At 35.9% G+C, this 20923-nt stretch overlaps 1 protein-coding gene across 2 annotated transcripts in view; it reads left to right on the forward strand.

Moving 5' to 3' along the window:
• Positions 1-6594: 6594 nt before the first annotated feature.
• Positions 6595-20923, forward strand: part of DACH2 (dachshund family transcription factor 2) — a gene marked incomplete at both ends in the record, with an annotated part of 550140 nt that continues 535811 nt past the window's right edge. Inside the window, one exon of one of the 2 annotated variants that reach the window (XM_084869646.1) lies at positions 6595-7103. In XM_084869646.1, the coding sequence (XP_084725772.1) occupies positions 6595-7103 (509 nt within the window). The remainder of the gene's footprint in view (positions 7104-20923) is intronic. The other variant, XM_084869647.1, reaches the window with a different exon arrangement.

A 20923-nucleotide genomic window follows, 5' to 3' on the forward strand; every position in this document is an offset into this window, starting at 1 on the left:
CTGAGCGAAATAAGCCAGTTGGAGAAAGATAAATATCACATGATATCACTCATATGTGGGATATAATGAAAATCATAAACTGATTAACAAAAATAGACCCAGAGACAAGTAACACTCAACAGACCATCCAACCTCAGAGAGAAGGCAAGGGAAGGGGGGCTGGGGTTAGAGATCAACCAAAGGACTTGTAAGCATGCATATTAGCATAACCAATGGACACAGGCACTGGGGCAGAGGGGGCTTGTTCTGAGGGGTGGGAGTGGCTGGGGGGTGTCAATGGGGAGAATAGGAGACATATGTAATACTTTAAACAATAAAAAATTAAAATAATTCCTAAGTAATCAGCGAAACCAGTCATCACTAAAGAAATCCAAAAACTACTAATGAGCAAACTCTTCATTCTTCTTCTTTTTTTAATCCTTAGCCGAGGACATGCTCGTTGATTTCAGAGAGAGATAGGGAGAGAGAGAAACTTCAATCAGATTCCTCTTGCCTACACCCCAATTAGGGACTGAACACAAAACTTAGGTAGATATGTGCCCTGATCTGGAATTGAATCTGAAACCTTTTGGTGCAAAAGAAGACACTCTAAACAACTGTGCCACACTGGCCAGGGCAAAATCATCATTCTTTTAACAAAAAAAATTATTTGATGTATATCAATCCCTTTGATTCTGCATCAGATTTGGTAATAATAAATATTTATATATCTTAAAAGCTTATAGATGACTAATTATATAACAGTTTATTTAATAAACATGTGTGAGTTGACACTTGAAACAATATATTGATTAAGGTGCAGGTGATCTCTGACCTTACTGAATTTATTTTAAGAGAGGACCAAAGATTATGACATAAGGCAACGTGTTTTAATTGCATTACAAAGAGGCCCAAAGTGCTATGAGAGTACAGAAGAAAAAGAATCTATTCCTGGCTGAAAAAAGAGAATGAGGGCGATCTTTCTGGAAGTAAATTGCAGTACAATCTTAGGATGGTTAGGTATTGGATGGGTGGAGATGACTAGGAGTGGAGCAATATATTCAATGTGGAAAGAATGACAGAAGTATTAGCACCAGGGTGAGAAGATATAAGAGGTTTGAGATTAGTGGAAAGTAATACCCATTTGCTATTACACAGGCAACATGTCAGACTATTGCAGGAAAGGATAAAAGGTAAATAATAGGAGTTTGGCATTTATTTCCTAGCCAGAGGAATAGTAATATAAATATTTTTAAATAGTAGAGGGAAACTTTAGAAAAATTAACCTGACATACTAGCTAGATTGGAGAAGAAAATACCTTAAATATCGATATATTAAGATGTAATTGTGGTAATAGTACAGAATGAATAATGGACAAATCTAAGATAGCAACATTGAGAATGGAAAAGAATGAAAGTGAGAAATATTGCTGACAGAGATTTCACAAAATTTACTGACTAATTGGTTGGGGGTATAATGAAATAAAATATAAAGGTGTCTCCCAAGTTTCTACATCAGGTGACTAGATGCATGAAGAAATAATTATGACATATCAAAACTGAAATAACAGAGAACAGATTTGAAGGGAGTAAGATAATCACTTTTGGGCATGCTGAGATTGAGGTGACCATGGGACATGCAATTGGAAATGGTTAATTCTCCAGAATAGTTTTTAAAAAGGTAAAAATAAGATTTGGGGTAATTTGTAAAGTGGTGGTTGTTGAAACTGTAGAAAGTTGATGAAATTGCCACAAGTAAGAGTATAGACATTAGAAATTTTAATATTTCAGTTTCAAGAACAAGGATATGAAAAGGAAAAAGTGTAGGAAGAGGAGAACATTGTTAGGGAGTCATAAAAGCCAAGAGTGATGCTACGGTAGTAGTGGAAAAAGCTGTAGAACACCACAAGATGAGGATTTAGAAAAAGGCTTTGGATTTGGCATTTAAGAGATCAATGATTATCTCTGTTAAAGTAGTTTCAGTCAAGTATTCAACTTAAAAACCCAACTGCAAAAGGTTATGGTAAGAAAGTTTGTTTGGTAAGAAAAAAAGAGAAACAATTGTAGATTTTCCAGGCGTGTGAAAGGTTGTTAACTGGGTCTGAAAATTTCACTCACATCAAAATCACCAGGGCTTGTTAAAATGCAGATTGCTGGGCCTCACTCCTAGAATTTCCAGTTCAGTAGGTTTTGGGATGGGGCCGCACAATTTGTATTTCTATTAAGTACTCTGGCAATGGTGACATTGGTGATCCACACTCTGATAGCCACTGGTTAGGGTTGAGGAAAGTTGTTCTTTTTGTTTGTTTGTTTGTTTTGTTTTTTTGTCTCAAGAATTCTTAGCCTTGAACATTTTCAATAATAAAAGAGGAAAGAGCAAATAAAGAGGGAGAGATGTGAGATGCCAAAGACAGTGGTAGGAATAAAATTGCTAGATTACTGCCTTGGAGGAGGTGAGAGGGATCAAGAGCATCAGTGAAGGGAAGTAGGAGAAGATGAGAGAGGAAATGAAATAGGTTTTTGTAGGAGGAGAGAAGGGAGGTTGAGGGAGCTCCTGTTGAATAACTGGTAAAATCAGAGAAGTGAGAGGCAATAGCTGATGAGAGTGAGGGGCAGGGTGACTTGCAAAGAACAGAAAAGAGTTAGAGTAGCTGCTGCAGGGAATTCAATGGGGAGTGAACAAAATGAATGAAAGGATAGCAGTGGGAGTCCAGCTAATGTTAGAATGGCTTGATTTGAAGAGTTAAAAGCCTAAGATTTAAAAGGGAACAATACATTGAAAGACAGATGGAATTTAAAGTCTACATATCTCCTTTTCCCCTAGAACTGTGCGTATTGGGGCATGATATGTTAAGAGTTGGTATGTGCTTATATTTTATGAGGTCTTTTGAGTGTTTCTTTTTTTTAAATCTTTAATTAATAAAAGTTCATTGTTCCTTTAAGAATCTGACTTTAAAGTTACTCCTTGGGTTTTGACAGTTTTTTTCTCGCTCCATTGGTCCCACATTGGATTTTAATGCAAAAGAGAATTTATTTTGTAGAAGGTCATTTTATACAGTTTCCTAAAAACCAAAACAAAAAACCCCACCCCTACACTATATATTCCATTGGGTGGGGTATATCTATAGGCTTTAGCCAGTTACATTCTTGATTATGTGAATGCTTTTATTTCACATTTATTGCCTTGCCCAATCAATTTCCTTTTATTGTTTATCTAAAAATGAAGCTAAGAAGGCTCCTAAGAAGTATTGATTAGAGGCCATATTACAGGTTTTAACCTCAATTGGCTGCTGGTTTCAAATAATTCTATTAATTACCTTGGGTTTTGCTCAAATGCCCATTCTGAAAACCAGCTCCTTCAAATGGTTCTGGATATTTTGTAATCCCACATAAGATTGCCAATGTATTTATTTTTAATTAGAAGAGTATCTGTATTTAATTGACAATACCAAACTGGAATATTTTGCCAAAAGTCACAAATGAGCACAACACTCCAGCCAAATTGAGTATGAATTAGGAGAAAATGTCAATTACTAATTAAATCCCAGAATATTACAATATTTCATTGTATGAGAAGCTACACTTAGGCCCCAAATCACTCTGCTGGAATTGTGGCATCTAGAATTTCTTGTTTTGATGAGATATGACATTAACTTGTACTAATTTTGTTCTTATTTGCTGAGGTGCTTTGTTGTTATCTGGGAAAAATTCACAAACCTTGAGTAGTTTCTAAGTTCTAGTGAAGTGCTTCTCTCCACTTATTTTTTATATTGCTTCATTCAGTTCTAACTTACAGAATGTTAATACACAAGGCTTCCTCTGGCCTTATAGAAACCCAGTCTTATTTAGAAACATGTTTGGCTTATGGACGATATTTAAGTTAGAAGAGATATATAAACAAATTCTCCATGTGTAATATGATTGTCTCAATCTCAAAGCATAGAAATCTCAAAGAGTATAAATAGCAGCATAGAATTCATATAATCAAAATATGAAGAAAACCCAAGGAGGCAACACTCGACCTCTTAGATCTAAATGGCTACATCTTTAAATGATAAGTATAGCTTAAGACAATTACCAAGTTTATTTTGTAGAAGGCTGCAAATAGGAGAGAATTCAAATAATGAATCCAAGGGTCTTTTGTGTGCTGAATGCTTGAGCTTTAACATTCAATGATCAATTGTTAATTTTAGTCTCTTGTATTTCTACTAGAATTTGAACCTTAATCTCTGGTAACAATTAAAACATCACATCATCTCTGATAGATCATGTTAAATATATAGGACATCTAGTCCTAGCTTTTTCTAAAGTTGTCAAAGTACATTTGTTTTTTCAGTAGAACAAATAATGATTGCAGCTAGAGATATTCTACCTTTCCTTTATATATTTCAGAATTTCTTAGATTTGAAACATCAAAACACCTGTTTAATATCCTATTTCTGAAAACTCCAAATCACTCTGCAAATAAAAAGGATTTGATAATGTGAGCACAGCAATATACTGTGTTTTTTTTTTTTTTAATGCAATCAATTTCAAGAAAAACAAACAACCCTTTTTCTTTAAAGTCAAACTTATTCACCTGGAAATTACAATAGTAAAAAATTATCAGAGGTAAGTTGCTTCAACACACAGCCTTATATACATTACTGTCAACACACCTGTTGAGCACAATTTGGAATTTATCTTAAAAAAAAAAAAAACAACTGGTAAATACAAACATTGCTGTCAGACCTTTTCCATTATCTTTTGAAAACCTCTACTTTTTGTTGAGGTTTTTCCTGCTATCTCTTCTTAATTGTGCCTTTTTTTGCTCCTTCTTATTATCTTCTCACAATAGTAGCAAACTAAAAAAATGATTTAATACCTTTCAAAAGATTTTTTGTTCCTGGCTGTATGCACTGCAGTCAGTTATGTTAGACTTTCTTACCATTCTATTCCAAAAGCAACCATCATTACAATTCCTTAGCATTCAACTCCACACAGCTAAGAATTGAAACAGTATGAAGGGTCTTAAAGAGTAGTTCTTACTATTTGGTTAATGAAATGTCAAAAGAAGGAAATATGTTGGAGAGAGAGACAGAAAAATCCAATTTTAATATTGATGTCTTATTAAGGGATACTACTATGTACAAGAAGAGCTGAATAAAATTTAATAATTTTTCTAAAATTATTTACATTCTGGAAGGATTGCTTTATCTATATCGTTGGTAACGTTTTGTAAAGAAATGAAGCATGGATTTAACTTTCTGAGTAACAGCTTCTAGAGGAGTGAAACACGGGAAAGGAAACAACTTTATTTCAGAGAGTCAAAGTTAGGCAAGGAGTATTAAAACAAATTTGCTACAGTGATCTAACGGCCACATGCCGTGTGGAAAAGACCATGCCTTTCCTCTGGAATGTACTTTACCTAGACATTTTGCTTATTATCATCTCTTGTAGTGCTTTCAGGCACTTGACAAGGGAGAGGAATCTTGAGCTCAGGACGAGGATTTCTAATCATCATGAAAGCCCATAGTCTAGAGAAGAAAATTCAATATTAAAGAGCGCAAATTCTCCCTCTTTTGTCATATGCTGTAGGGAGGGTCTTAACATTATAAGAGAACTTTTCCTATCAATTTTAGTCGGGGCAGGGCAATACTGAAATTAAGGGAAGGTGACACAGAAAGCCATCTCTGTGCAGGACGGTGGCGGAAGTGCTGTACAATGAGGTGTCTGTCACCCACAAACCAAGTCTCTCTGCCTGCTTTCCATAGTGTTCCCAGGCTCCCTGCGTGCTGAATATCAGTGCGTAGGACCGAATTTGCAACCCGCAACACTGATTTTAGTGTGATCTTGCATGCTGGTTCCTCTGTGCGCTGGCTATGACAGAATTTAACGCCAAACGCTCACTAGATGGGCTAAACAAGGGCTGGACTGATTACTTCTGAAGTCCCTGGACTCTTTCTCCTGGAAGCTGGCGAAACCATTTCTTAGATTCCCGCGTTTGAGAATTAAATGTAAATGGAATTGGAGCTCCTGTTTCCCTCTCCTAAACTGAACCAGGGTGCAGGGTGGTGCGGGGTTGTGGGGAGGCACGTTCTAAAGTGCTGCTTTGTGTTCCCACGTCAAGACACCAGTGGGGCTCGGAGGGGAGGGGTTCGTAGCCTAGGCCACTTTGGGAGTTCTATGTGAAAACTGTATTCTTTGGCCAGAACGCTAGGCAATAAGCAGAGCTTTCTAAGGTTCCAGCCCCATTCACCCCCAACCCTCAGGGGCCTCAGGTAGCTAGGGGGCACGACTGGGGAGTCTCCACCTCCTCGAGGGCGACAGCCATTTGGCGCGCTCTGAAGCCGAGAGGCTGCAGCACATTGGCTGAGGCACGCTGCCAGTCTTGGGAGGGGGTGTGGCAGGGGTGGGGTCTCAGGCCGCCGTGGGTAGGGGTTGCTCACTGCTTGCTGGGCGGTGGGTGAGTTTGAGCGTGAGCGTGAGCCCTGCTACTGTAGACTTGCGAACAGTTCTGAGCGAGCGATTGCGCGCCTAAGAGAGAACGAGAGTCAAAGAGCGAGCGCGAGGGGACGGACCCAGAGGAGACGGGGCGAGAAAACGAGGGCCCGGGGACCTACCATAGGAGACTGAATGACCATGGCTGTCTCCGCACCTCCGGTGATCTCTGCAACTTCCAGTGGCGCCGGCGTCCCGGGGGGCCTTTTTCGGGCTGAACCAATGTGTTTGACTCCTGGAGAGCCTCCTCGTCTCACCCCCAATATGATCAACAGTTTTGTGGCCAATAACCACAGTGGCAGCGCAGGGGGCGGCGGGGGCGGTAGTGGCAGTGGAGGCAGCGGCAACACCAACGAGTGCAGGATGGTGGACATGCACGGGGTGAAGGTGGCTTCCTTCCTGATGGATGGCCAGGAACTGATCTGCCTCCCGCAAGTCTTTGATCTCTTCCTTAAGCACCTGGTGGGAGGGTTGCATACAGTGTACACCAAACTGAAGAGACTGGACATATCTCCGGTGGTGTGTACTGTTGAACAGGTCCGGATCCTCCGGGGGCTGGGGGCTATCCAGCCCGGGGTGAACCGCTGTAAACTCATCACCAGGAAAGACTTCGAAACTTTGTTCACTGATTGCACCAATGCCAGGTGAGATTCACGTTTCTCTGCTCCCTCTTCCCCTTTTGCCCTCTTCTGCATGTTTCATCACCCTCATCCCACTTCGCAGAGAGTGAAGCTTAACTAGCTTGCCTCTACTTTTCACGCTGTAAGTCTTTGAGGAAAGAGGACTAGAAAGACTTGAATTAATCGTCCGTTCCTTCTAGTCTGCTCAGTGGCAGGGCTTGGGTCTAAGAAAGTCCCGCACAAACTTTAGTTTGCGGTTCTCTACGGAAACTTTCCAGCCTTCCGCCCATATCTTGCAGGATTTTTTGGCCACTTGTGGTTATTTGTTAATTCCTCTATTTTGTTTTCTTTCCTGCTCTTTTGTGGCCATACGGGTCAGAGAAGTTTATCCTGAATAGGGGCAAAAAGGGCTGAGCTGTACACTGGGCTTCTAAGCTGGCAATCCAAATACCCTACAGCATTTGGGGGATGTAGAGGGTCAGAAGCCTAGAATCCATCTCAGAGGGTGATTCATCTCCTATCCTGTGTGTTTGTTGTGAGAGTGCCTGGCGTATGTGGTGGTGGTGGTGGTTGTGTGTGTGTGTGTGTGTGAGAGAGAGAGAGAGAGAGAGAGAGAGAGAGAGAGAGAGAGAGATAGAGAGAGAGAGAGAGAGAGAGAGAGAGAGAGAGAGAGAGAGAGAGAGAATGGGTGATCATGCCAATTAAGCAAAGCTCCCTGTACAGGATGCAAGAAAGTGTATGGATCCTATTTAAAACAAAACAAAACAAACAAGATAGATGTCACCTTCCTGGGATCGTCCCTTTTGGGTCATCTGTAAAGGGCAATGTGGTCATAAAACGCTGGGGCTGGGTCCCAGTTTGGGGGATTGGGCAGAAGTTGGCAGGTTTTCTAGAGAGGATGCTTTTAGCTCTCCCCCCCACCCCCCAGGCAATGGGAGGATCTCATTTCCCCAAAGAGAGGGTTCCTTAAATTATGCTGGCCAGCTTCTCTGGTTGTAAGTGTACCCCCTTCACATCCCAGCTTAGAAGTACATTATAGAACAAATGTCTATTTGTGTATGTGCATAAAACAAACTGTATTCAATATTTCTGAGTTAAAAAAGAGAAGTAAACTCTATTCAAGGTTATTTGATCATTTAAAAATGTAGTCGTTTCAGTGTTTATTCCATCTGTAGTCTACTAATATCTGTTAGGAAAGTACATATTTGGCTGATGTGATTAGCATACAAACCAAGAAATCACCCTCCCCAGATTAAAGGGAGCAAAGGGTTTTGTTGTAAAGCAGCACTACTGTTGATCATTTTGCAGAAAACTTCTGCAGAGGTAGACTTTCTCACAACACAACTTGAAATCATAAGATCTCTGGGTTTATGAACTAAAACTAATGCAGCTGTCTCATCTGTCACAAAACCCAAATTGTTATGTATAGTTGAAGCACGCTGACACCTTGCAGACAAACTGTTGCTGACTTCTCCAATAAGATAATGCTACAGAACTTACAAAGGAACCTTTTCTTTTTCCTTTTTCCTTTTTCCTTTGAGCACTATTCTCCTGTGTTCTGGTAATTAAATGGAAACCTGTTCATATGAGAACTCCTTCCTGATTCATATCTGGGGCTTCCAAACCTGGTTTATTAGATTGGATTTTCTTAAGGAAGATAGGGGGCCTTAAAACACAAAGGATAACTGCTCCCTCAATAAAATGAGTAATTAGTATAGGTTGTAGGAGTAGAAAGGTCTTTTTATTTTGATCACAAAGCATTTTACTAACACACAAATTCAGAGGGTTACCAAGGACTTCACATGAGGGCCTTCTAAGTCCTTTGTTGCCATTTGAAAAGATTAGTATTTAAACAATTGCAGATATGAAAACCCATCTTCTAGCTTTCTCTCTCCCCATCTCTCTTTACTCCTCCCCCTCTCCTCCTCTGTCCCTCTTCTCTCTCTTACAAACACTCATATCTAAAGTGGAACAATTATTACACATAGGAAATTCTTCTTTTCTTAATAATTAATTTTCACATCCTTGAGCAAAACCCATTATTTTAATTTACAAACAAATATATTATTATTTTAATGTGATTTGATGCTTTCTTCTGTAAATTGAAACTTTTCTTTAATTAATTTTTAATAGAGCTACTTAGAAGGGAAAAGTGAAAATTACTCTGTATCCAGTAGCAGGCGTTCATATACTGTTTGGGGGTCTTGTTATATGATGTATTTTTAAGTTATTATTTTAATTCAGTTAAGTTTTATATATTCTTTATTTACAATCTAACTTTTTTGGCTTAAATTGTTTTGTGTATATGCATAAAGATGATAGAGAAATGTTAAAATGTAAGAAGAAATACATTCGAGGTGTGCTTCATGTGCTTCTTATTGAATTTTTTCTTTATGGGTATTTTATTTATTACATCCTTTTTATATAATTGTGTTATAAGTGTTATAATATTTAAATTCAGTCCATGAATGAAGATGAGGAAAACTAGAATCACAGCTATCTTGCAATTTCTAGATGATTTAAAAAAAAAACTCACACTTTCTAGAAAAAATATAACTAACAGTAAAGTAACATTACCAAATTTTATTGATGCAGATGCTTTCATAAACATGTGGTTAAAACTACAAAATATGATAGTGTTTATAATGGATGCTTTATGACTTTAAGTAACATTATTTACAGAAATGTGCACCTTAAATAATTCCCAACATCTGAGTGACTTAATGAAATTGTGAAATTAGTATTTAGATCAACATAATTTCTAAGACTTTTCTATTCAACAAAAAGGAGAGGGATGGGATGTAAACAAATATAGCCCAAGGAAAACAAAATAAGGTAGATAAGACATGAAGCCAGTAAGAGAAGACGGATGTAGGATGTAGCAGAATGATGCTTAGAGAGTGAGTGAAAGATGTATCAGAAGAGCTTATAGAGATGCCCCAAGAAGATGAGTGACTTGATGAACCAATGGAGAATTGGCTAAAGAGGATCATCATTCAGGGCCCATAATTTCTTCACATTTCTAGGTAAAAGGTAGGGAAAGTGCAAGGAAAAAAGTATATATTCAGTGAGTGGATACTTCTACATACTATTCTTATTTGAAAAAAAAGAAATTCATCTTCATCTCCTGATAGATACATTTCCATAATCTATTTGAAGGCCTATTTGTAATGGTGTCATTAGTAATTTTATTTTCATACATAAAAAACATTATTTCCCCTCTCTGTCAGATAACTGGGAAGAGTATAAGTCCTGACTTTTAGGATATTTTAATTTGAAAAGCTTCCTACACTCTTCCAAAACAAATAAAAATGGACCATTTTCAATTTGATAATTTTCAAAGACTTAAACATATTGGCATTTTGATTTGGCTCAGAGCACATTTTATTAATGTATATTGAACAAAATGAATAACTAAAATACAAACATGATTGTTTCTTTGACAGTACTAAAAGTCACAAGAACTCTATCAGTGTCTTATATTGACTACTTTATTTGTTAATTATCAAAATATTCAAAGATGTCTTTCCAGAAAGAAGTTGGAAAATAATACTTTCCTCGGGCATCAGAAAATAGTAAGACTAAAACTCTTTGACCATTTTTCTATTAAATAAGACAAGTTTTACACCATTCCAATTTCAAAGGGCTGTACAATATTTTTCCTTGATGCCCTTTTTAGAAACTAATTGCAGTTAAATTATTTTGAGTATTATTAAGACAATGATGATAAAGACCCAAAACAAATGGGAAAAGATGTTATCTTGTTTTGGATCTTTGTTTTGCAGCTAAAGAGCTGTGATTATTTTTTATTTTTTGCATAAGAGAAGTTGGAGTTTTTAATATAAGAGAGAGAGGAGGCATATGCAGAAAGCAAATGTCTAAAATCTCACTCTTTAAACAATGGATTTTCCTTACTAAATTCTTCAAAGTTTAATGTAGTAGTAAAACATTAAATTAAAAATTGGTATTCAGTGAAAAATCAGTCAATGCATTTTAGTATTATCTCCTTTTATGTTTTTATCTCATTGTCATTAGGGGGAGGGGGACATCTGTAATACTTTCAACAATAAAGATAAATTAAAAAAAATAAAAATGTCTAAAAGTAAAAAAAAAAAGTACCATTGTCAGATTTCATAATCGGCATTTAATTTCATTTGAGGAACAACTGATTGAATGTTACTTGGTCATTTACATATAGTTAAATGGATTCTTGGAGTAATAAGAATGTATGATTAAGAAAACATTTTAAGCCATTTGGAGACATGATCCTACATATATTCAAATGAATAAAATTCAGTTTTTTTAATTCAAGTTTTAAGTGGTTTAATTATAATTTATTGTCATTTTGACTCTTAATGGAACATAAGTGGGTTTTCATGGTAGAAAAACTTTATGTGAATTATCAAGACTTTTACGACAATTTAAAACTACTTTCAAATACTAGAAATACAATTATTGTAAGCACTCAATGAGTTTGGTTTTGCCTTCACACTTGATAAATTTATTTTACAATCCACACAGAATAACATCATTTACTCTGAAAATTGTTGTTATTCATAGTGAAGTTAAGCAAAATCAAAATTTAAAGAACTTGCATCACTTACCTTGGCTAATATTTTGTATGACTTATGTTTTTATTTTCAAAAATGATAAAAATATCTCAGAAATTAATCTAGGATATAAATACAGACATTTTATTTCATAGGGTAATGAGAGGTAGTCATATAGTCTACTAAAAGCAGTCACGTAGTCAACAATGTTGTGTCTTTTATTAGAAGAGTTATGTCAAGATTATAATTAAAACAATTTAGTCATGAACCAGTGCATAGAACTTCCACATGTACATCTATTTTAAATGTACACTTCTGAATAACCAACATTTTTGTATTTATCTAAATATTTTTGCTGGATTTTATATTTGTCCCAATGTTCATTTATTAGGTGGTGGATATTACATTAAAGAAATGATGCATGACATGATGGAGAATATCCTTGGATATTTATGTATATTACCCTCCATGCATGTCAATAAAAAATTAGAAAGTGATAGTCTTCAGACATTAATGTTTTATATGGTTTCACACAGGAAATCCCTAATATCTGCAGAAAACATCAAATCTGAATTATTTGATGCTTTCCTAATCCCTAGAGAGAGAAAAAGAAAAGAAAAAAGTGCTTCTGACAGGCAAATATAATTGTGAGAAACCCTAATCATAATATATTATATTTCAGTTGGCGATCTAGATCTCCAGTGGTACTTTATCTGGTGTATTTAAAGATACAAATGATGTAGATTTATCCCCTCTATATATTTCAAATATGTATAAAAACTGTTCTAATTGACCCAAATTGTAAATACTCTGTTTTCAAAGAAAGGACATCAAACCTTTCCCCAAAAGAAAAACAATTCAGCATTAATGATATTCTTGTTGCATATTCAAAAGGTCTTTGGTAGCATTTTTCCCTTCCTTTTCTTCCCTTTCACCATCTCAACCTGCAAAACTCTTCACTGTCACTTCAGATCACACAATTCTGAAAAGATAAAACAACATTTAAACACATTTGCTTTGGAAGGGAAATTGAGCATTTGCACCCAATAAGCCTGATTGTGGAACTGCATGCAAATTGTGTTTTGATTTATCTCTTTTACACTTTTTTCCATTTGAATTGATCTTGCATTAATTTCACCAAGCGGCTCTGTGAGGCTGCAGATGTTGCCCTGTGTTTAATAAATCAATGAGACAGATCTGAATGAATCACTTCAGATGGATTCTCTGCTCGGTTTGATGTCTAGATGTTATTCTTAGCTTGTTATCATGACAGATGCATTAATGTTCCCATACACTGCCAGCAATGTCAAAGAGATTGAAGCTTTTAAAGTGGCGGCATCCCTTTTTCCATTTTCTGCTAGAACAAGAAATCAGGGGAAAATATCAAACCCATCATAAGTTTATTCATGGGCAAGACTCTTAATTTTCATGCTATGTTAACTATTCTAAAATGGTGAAAATCAATATAACAAAACCTAAATATAGTGTAGTTCTTCATAGTGTCTATACATTAATATTTAATCATAATAGTAAAAAATGAGAATAAGTAATATATGATTGGGACACATTGAAAGTATCACTATAAATAGAGTAATGCTGTATCCAAATTGATTATAGAAGGGTGTTGGCTTTTAAATCCTTACTAATAAACTTCTTGTTGTCTTAATGCAGCTGCAATATACTCTTACTAAGGGATTTAGAACTCCTACAGGATTTAATATTTCTTTTTAGCAGGAAAGGGACAGCCTGTCCATTGTGTATTCATCATTTTCTCACTTTATAATGCTGAAAATCTTGGAAAAGTTCATTTTATTTTAGTATATTTCAGTCATTTATATTTTGGGTAATTATTGGTAAATCAAAAATAATTTAGTAACAATGAATGCTGCTTTTACAGTTTAATTTTTTAGACTATAGAAAAACATATACACATGAAAAGGAACTTTGTGATATCTAGTGAAATCAATTAACTACCTGCATAAGTACCATACTTCATTCCACCAATGAAGTATGGTACTTATGGTACTTATGTTTGTTTTAGAACCAAAAAGATTATGTCAACTGTGAAATATTTTAAATTTAATGTTGTCAGTGTTATAATTTTTTAGTTAAACTCTGATATTTGAAAACACAAATTTTAAAAAGGAGATTCAATTTTTCTCTTGTTCAACTTTCTGAAGGATATATTTTATTTAAGTATAAGTTTTTAGAGTATTCTTTCATCATAATTTTATTGTTACCTTTATTAGAATAGGCAAATAGGAAACACTGTTAATGGATAATGTTGAGGTCTCAAATTCTTCAGGACATTTTTAATCTCTAGTGTTAAGCTAATCTTTGAAGTTTAGGGTACATACTATGATCTATAGTAGAGTTTAAAAGAAGTTTATAGTGAAGGTCAATAAAGTTATGGAGGAGTTAATATTTTCACATTTTGCCTAAAACATGGGATATCTCATCACAGCCTTTTTACAGCTAAATTAATATATTAGAATTGGTGAAATTATTATATTGAGAATGTGAATATAAGGTTTAATCCACATTTTAATGCAAAATTGAATTTAATATAACTAAAGAACAAATGGATATATTTATCACTACCTATAATGATATCCTTAAAAGAGAACCAAATTTGTTACATAAATCAAAACCTCATATTGTAATAATAATTTCTAAGGAGGAATTTTTAACTTATAATGTTCTAATTTATGTTCCAATGTTATGAATAAGCAGATTTAATAAAACAAGCCTACTACCATAAAATGATACTCAGTTATTTATAGATTGATACTATTAGATATCAGCATTAACCCTGGTGACAGTAAACTTTTGATTCTCATTCAACTAGTAAATGCATATTTATCCAAAATGAGTTGGTAAGAAAAGGGTTTTTCTCCTTTTACCTATAGCCTGTGAATAGAAACACAAATACTTAAGTTTAATTATTTACTATCTTCCTGGATAAAATCAAAACCTATCCAACTGCAACATAAATTTGCATGAATTATTCTCCCCATTCATTTAAAGGACTAACATAGGTTTTGACTGTAATTAACTTTGAAAAGTAAAATTAACTTTCATCTAGGATCCCTGAGGTTGAAACTACTCAAATGTATGTAACTATTTTGGTCCATTACAATTATTTAGTTTATTAGAGCAAATTGTGGTGAAAACTTTGTAATTACACTACTGGAAAATATATATAGTACAGGAAAGTTTAAAAATAATGAACCACAGTATTTTTATTGCTATATAACCTTTTCATTTTTAAACAAGTTGACTCTTTAATCATGTGTAATGTAGTGTGCATATTAGGGTATAAAACATTCAATCGCAAGTGTGACCAATAATCTTGTCAGGTTGCTGGCAACTGCTACCTGGTAACAGCATTTAGGTTGCATTTAGTCTATCTTCTATTTATGTGATGGGTTAAAAAGAAAATAGTAATATTGATCTGTCTCTGGATTAAAGTTTGAAATGGGCAACAGCCTGAACACAAAAGGGTTTTTTTTTTTTTATGATTTCTCAGCTTGCCATTGATCTCCTAGTTTTATTGCATTCATTATTTATTAAAAGAATTTGCAAGCTAAACATAACGTTAAGCTAGTTTGCACACAGGGACCGCACTTAGGAAATTGAATGGAAATTGCATTAGAGATGAACATCTGTGCTATTTTTCCACTCATGTGTTTATGGGTTTGTATAAAAGGTGTATTGGATTAACAGTTATAACGATTATAGCTTGCAGCAATATGTTAGATTCTGAGCTTTCAGTTATTTGGAAGAAGTCTGTCTTTCATTTGAGTCTCTAAAAAGTATTATAATATCATCACAAGCAATATTTATATAAAATGATTTTTACCATTATATTTTTAATTCATTATCTCCATTATGTATCAATTGTGAGATACCATGCTGTATTTAAGTAAAAACATTAAAAAAAACATAGCTATATAAGATCATACTGTCTCTTAATGGCTTTGGTACTAGGGTACAAAGATGCAATTTACTCAATACCTAATTTAAGAATGTTCAGTTTAATGCCATATAAAGGTACACCAAATTCACAGAAATGATATGAAAACTTTAATATGACCATCCATAAAAAGTTATTAGATATTTATGCTAGGCCTTGGTCCTTCTGAAAAGGTAATGAACTTACAGACACTGAAGACTAGCTCTAATAATTCTATGGGAAATAAGGTGGGAAGCCTTATGATATGGTTCTGCTCTTGAATTCAATCCAAAGCTGTTTAATTACGAAGACTCAAAAGGACCTCACCAAAAACAGTTTTCCAAAGGATGTAAGTTACACCCCAGTGAGTGCCTTCTTTGCAGTATTATCTTTAATCTGTAGATATTTGGAGAACTAAACCTATTCACTTAGTTATTGAAATTTAAATAAAATAAAAACCTCTTTACAATAATTTTGATCTCATGATTAGATTTGTTGATAGTGTGTGTGTATGTGTGTTTGTAGAGTGAGTACTATGTGATGCCAGGTGTTGTGAATAGAGTGAACAAAACAGTCTCTTCTCTCATGCAGATTACATCCTAGAACCACGCTGTCTTTAGCTTAAGTATATAAATCATGTATCGCCCCTATAATATTTGTTAAATTGCAAAATCTTTGAGATTACAATTTTTGGCGTATTTATTTTTGAATAATATTTACATTTCCTTTCTCATATCTGCTTCATGTGTTATATCAGTAAACACTGGATTTTTTTCTGTGTGTCTTTAGAATTATACCAGAAAGGTTCAACTAAAAATAGTCAGAGGCCCATGTGGGTCAGTTGGTTGGGCATTCTCCTGTGCACTGAAAGGTTGCCAGTTCATTTCTTGGTCAGGGCACTGCCCAGGTTGTAAGCTCCATCCCCAGTAGGGGGCAATCAGGCAGCAGCCAATCAATGTTTGCCTCTCATATTGATGTTTCTCTCTCCCTCTCCTTTTCTTCCTCTCTCAAAATCAGTAAAAATTATTTTAAAAAGTCAGTTATTGAAATATAAAATATTTTAGTTTTATAAATGTAGAGGATTTCTCATAACATAAATAAAATACACATCAAGAGGATATTGGAATAAAACAGCTATTTCCACTTAAGAATAACTGTAGTTAATTGATTTCAGTATCTTTTCTGTGACATATATTCATTGCAAGGGATATGAGTCTTCAGAAATTTATAAAATTAGTTATTCTATAATACATAGTAAAATGGGCAACTATGGATTTAAAAAGCGTGGGGTTTTTTTTTCATGAAAAATTTGCTCTCATTTGTGTTAGAGTTTTAAATAGGTCCTCAAGCTTAGCATTTGATTTGTTTTGCATGTAGTTCTATATAACATTATAAGGCAAAAATTAAAAGAGAGAAAAGAAAGAGTTGCTTGTTTTTATTTGTTCAGAATACATTGACCCTTACATGTATTATATTTATACCTTAAGTAACTTTGAAAAACAAGATTATTTGCAGACATGTATAATTATATGTTTAATGTTAATGTTAAGCTTGCTGCTTTGAAAATAGCCTGTGATCTGTTAAACTTCTAAATTTATTTTGTGAAAAGATTTATGGGTACCCTCTAGGTATTTATTTGAAGAAGGAAAAAGGGAAGTTCATTCATAGAAAAAAATTATGGAATAGTATATTTTATACATAGTACACAAGTTTCAGGTCTCATTTTATAATCTAAGTAGAATATTCAGCTTGAATATCAGATATATATATATATATATATATATATATATATATATATATATATATTAACAAACACCCACACACATACACATTTGTCACTTCATTTCAACAAATCTCTTATTTATAAAAGCCTAAGCGACCAAATGACTGGTTGCTATGACATGTAGTGACCACCAGGGGGCAGAAGCTCAATGCAGAAAATGCCCCCTAATGGTCAGTGTATCCCTACAACCAATGTCCCATGGTCCTGCTCCTTGGCTAGATTGCCTCAATCAGCCCTGATAGGGCCAGCTGGCAAAGCTTCCACAGTCCCTCCCTCTGACTGGTCAAACCACCCATGGTTTTTCCCCCTGGCTGGCCCTATTGGCCCCGATTGGAGTGGCTGGCCAACCTCCTTCAGCCCCTCTCCCTGGCTGGCCAATCTCCCGTGGCCCCTTCTCTAGCCAGCCAACCTCCTGAAGTCCTTTCCCCTGGCCAGCTAACCTCCCTCAGCCCATCCCCCTGGCCAACCTCCCACAGCTCCAATTGCTGGCCCCCAATTGCTGGTCAGGCTGAGGGACGCACAAACTCATGCACCAGGCCTCTAGTCTATATATATAAAAAGCCCAAGTGACTATTTGACCATTCAACTGTTTCACCGGTAGCTATGATACACACTGACCACCAGGGGGCAGATGCTCAACACACAAGTATAGAAACATGGAACAGACTGATGCATCTCAGAGGGAAAGGGGGAGGGGGGAGGACTGGAAGAGATTAACCAAAGATCTTATATGCATACTAGAGGCCTGATGCACTCTGTGCTCCTGTGGGGTCCCTTGGCCTGGCCTGTGGGGATTGGGCCTAAACAGCCAGTCTGACATCCCCTGATGGGTCCTGGATTGCAAGAGGGCACAGGCCAGGCTGAGGGACCCCATGGTTGCATGAATCTGTCCACTGAGCCTCTAGTCCTATCTAATAAAGAAGTAATATGCAAATTGACCATCACTCCAACACACAATATGGCCGCCCCCATGTGGTCAGAGATGACCGCCCCTATGTGGACACAAGATGGCTGCCACAAAATGGACAGCAGGGGAGGGCAGTTGTGGGTGATCAGGCCTGCAGGGGAGGGAGTTGGGAAGGACCAGGCCTGAAAGGGAGGGCAGTTGGGGTGATCAGGCCTGCAGGGGAGAGCAGTTGGAGGTAACCAGGCCTGCAGGGAAGGGCAGTTGGGGGGGACCAGGCCTGCAGGGGAGGGCTGTTGGGGGGGACCAGGCCTGCAAGGGAGGGCATTTGGGGGGAACCAGGCCTGCAGGGAAGGGCAGTTGGGGGTGACCAGGCTAGCAGGGGAGGGCAGTTAGGGGTGACCAGGCTGGCAGGGAGCAGTAGGCATTGATCAGGCTGGCAGGGGAGTGGTTAGGGAGTGATTAGGCAGGCAGGCAGGCAAGTGGTTGGCAGCCAGCAGTCCTGGATTGTGAGAGGGATGTCTGACTGCCTGTGGGATCGGGGCTAAATGGGGAGTCAGACATCCCTCAAGAGGTCCCAGATTGGAAAGGGTGCAGGCTGGGCTGAGGGACACCTGCCCCCTGTGCATGAATTTTGTGCACAAGGCCTCTAGTAATTAATAAGTACCTATTATAAGCCTGTACAAGGGTAAAGTAGTAATCTTAATAACTACCCAAATTCTTATTTTTCTCATTTCCAGGTTACCTAGGTAATTGTCAACATGGTTAATTCTCAGCAAATCTACTTTAATTCAAAAAACAGCAAGTGACATATACAGTTAAAAATCATGGAACATTAATTAGGCTTTGCAGTGCATTATAAAATGTTTACAGCATACTTACCTGTCTAAATATATTTTGCTTATTCTAATATGAAATTGTGTTTATAGTTTATCAGTATTCACTGGTGGGAAGAAGAGATAGCCCAGAAAAATGCTAAGGTTGAATTAAATCTGAAATTACATGCTTCATGTAGAAAATATCTGAAGCAAACAAAGCATAAGCAGGCATAGAGCTTATACAACATAGCTAATAACAGTGTATTGGAAGATGTTAGCTAGTGATTAACTAAATTAGGATTTTGCTTAAATTTATTTTTATGTTGTCTATGAAAAGATGTATGTACTTAATGGATGCAGTACTCATTAAAGCTGTTAGCAGATCAAAACCTGACAAATTGCAAGAGCCCAGTTGACTTCATTACACTTTCCTGTGCATAGGACCTCTAAATAACCATCTTCCATAAGTTAAACATTTGTTGGTACTAGAGGAATTGTGGCTTTTGGGTTAAAACACATTGATGAGTACAGAAGTAAATGAGATTTTTGTGAAGCATTTCTACTCTAAAATGGTAATATTTAATAGATTTTCAGCTTGTAGTTTAAAAATGCAACGTTATATTGTTGAGCAAACCATGTACTGCAAGAGTGGCCATTTTGACAATGGGAACATGTGCATTATAAGCTCTGAAATGGGTAGTAAATGCTCAAGAACTTAATTGATACTGGTATATTTGGTATAGCTCCTTTCTTATATTTGCATTTGTCTTGGCTTGATCCTTGTCATACTAGAAGACTGACAGGTGGGTTTTTTTTTTTGTTGTTGTTGTTGTTTTGTTTTGTTTTTGTTTTTTTGCTATTTTAAGGACATGTTCTTTTTTCATAAGGTTGTATGATGCTTACATAATCCTCATTCTGCCAGAGTCTTTGCAGCTTAGTCTCATTGTCCCATTGAATTGAATTCTGATCTTCTGAGTATCCTTTTTTTTTTTTTCCCAAAAGGGTTCTCAGTTTTTAAATGTATAGACGACAAAAGAAATACCTCTTTTAGATCTTTTTCTATTAGTGGGGGAAACGTAAAAGTATTTTTCCACATAAATTCATGTTCCATCAAAGAAGGGGCAATGGAGCTCAATAATTTACTTTTCTGTCCAATTTGAAAGCTCTTTTAAAAAACTATTTTTTAAAACTATTTTTTATTGTTGATAGTATTTTTATTTTAAAGACAGAAAGACTATAATTTGGGTCATGTTAGCATTGATGTAGTTCCATTTGGACATGGACAAAGGAATAAAGTTAAATAAGGGTGGAGAACACTTGAGAAAATAGTTCTCATGGAAATATTGAATGGAATAGAACCTAGCTGATAGATGAGAGGTAGGCAGTATCCTGTGGGCTGATGAAGGGCTTTCCACAGAGCTTTTGAATGAATTATTTCCTTTAATGGAATTTATTTTATTTTAGTGGTTAATTTAAGCAGATTAATTAACAGAATCAGAAAGCATAAAATATTAGTTGTAAATAAAAACACTAATGGCAAAATGTGGAAATGTTAAGTCATTTGAGATGAGTTGTAGCACTTGAAACTATAATAACATGTGTTGTCAGTAAAATATTTAGTACTGTATTATAGTAGTAAATGTTACTTCAATTTTCAAAATATTTTATATGGTGTCATTTACATTTCTTCTGTAAGTTTCCTTACTATTATTGGTCTGTTAGCCTGATTCTAGCCTGCCATAGCACATTTTTAAAACTCATGTTGAGTATGAATTTTTTTTTTAAAGGGCTGTATTTTGTCTTTGGCTATGTGTGTGAAGTTTTTATTTTATTC

This window comes from Pipistrellus hanaki (genome assembly GCF_964339955.1).
Source record: "Pipistrellus hanaki genome assembly, chromosome: X".
Classification (NCBI taxonomy): domain Eukaryota; kingdom Metazoa; phylum Chordata; class Mammalia; order Chiroptera; family Vespertilionidae; genus Pipistrellus; species Pipistrellus hanaki.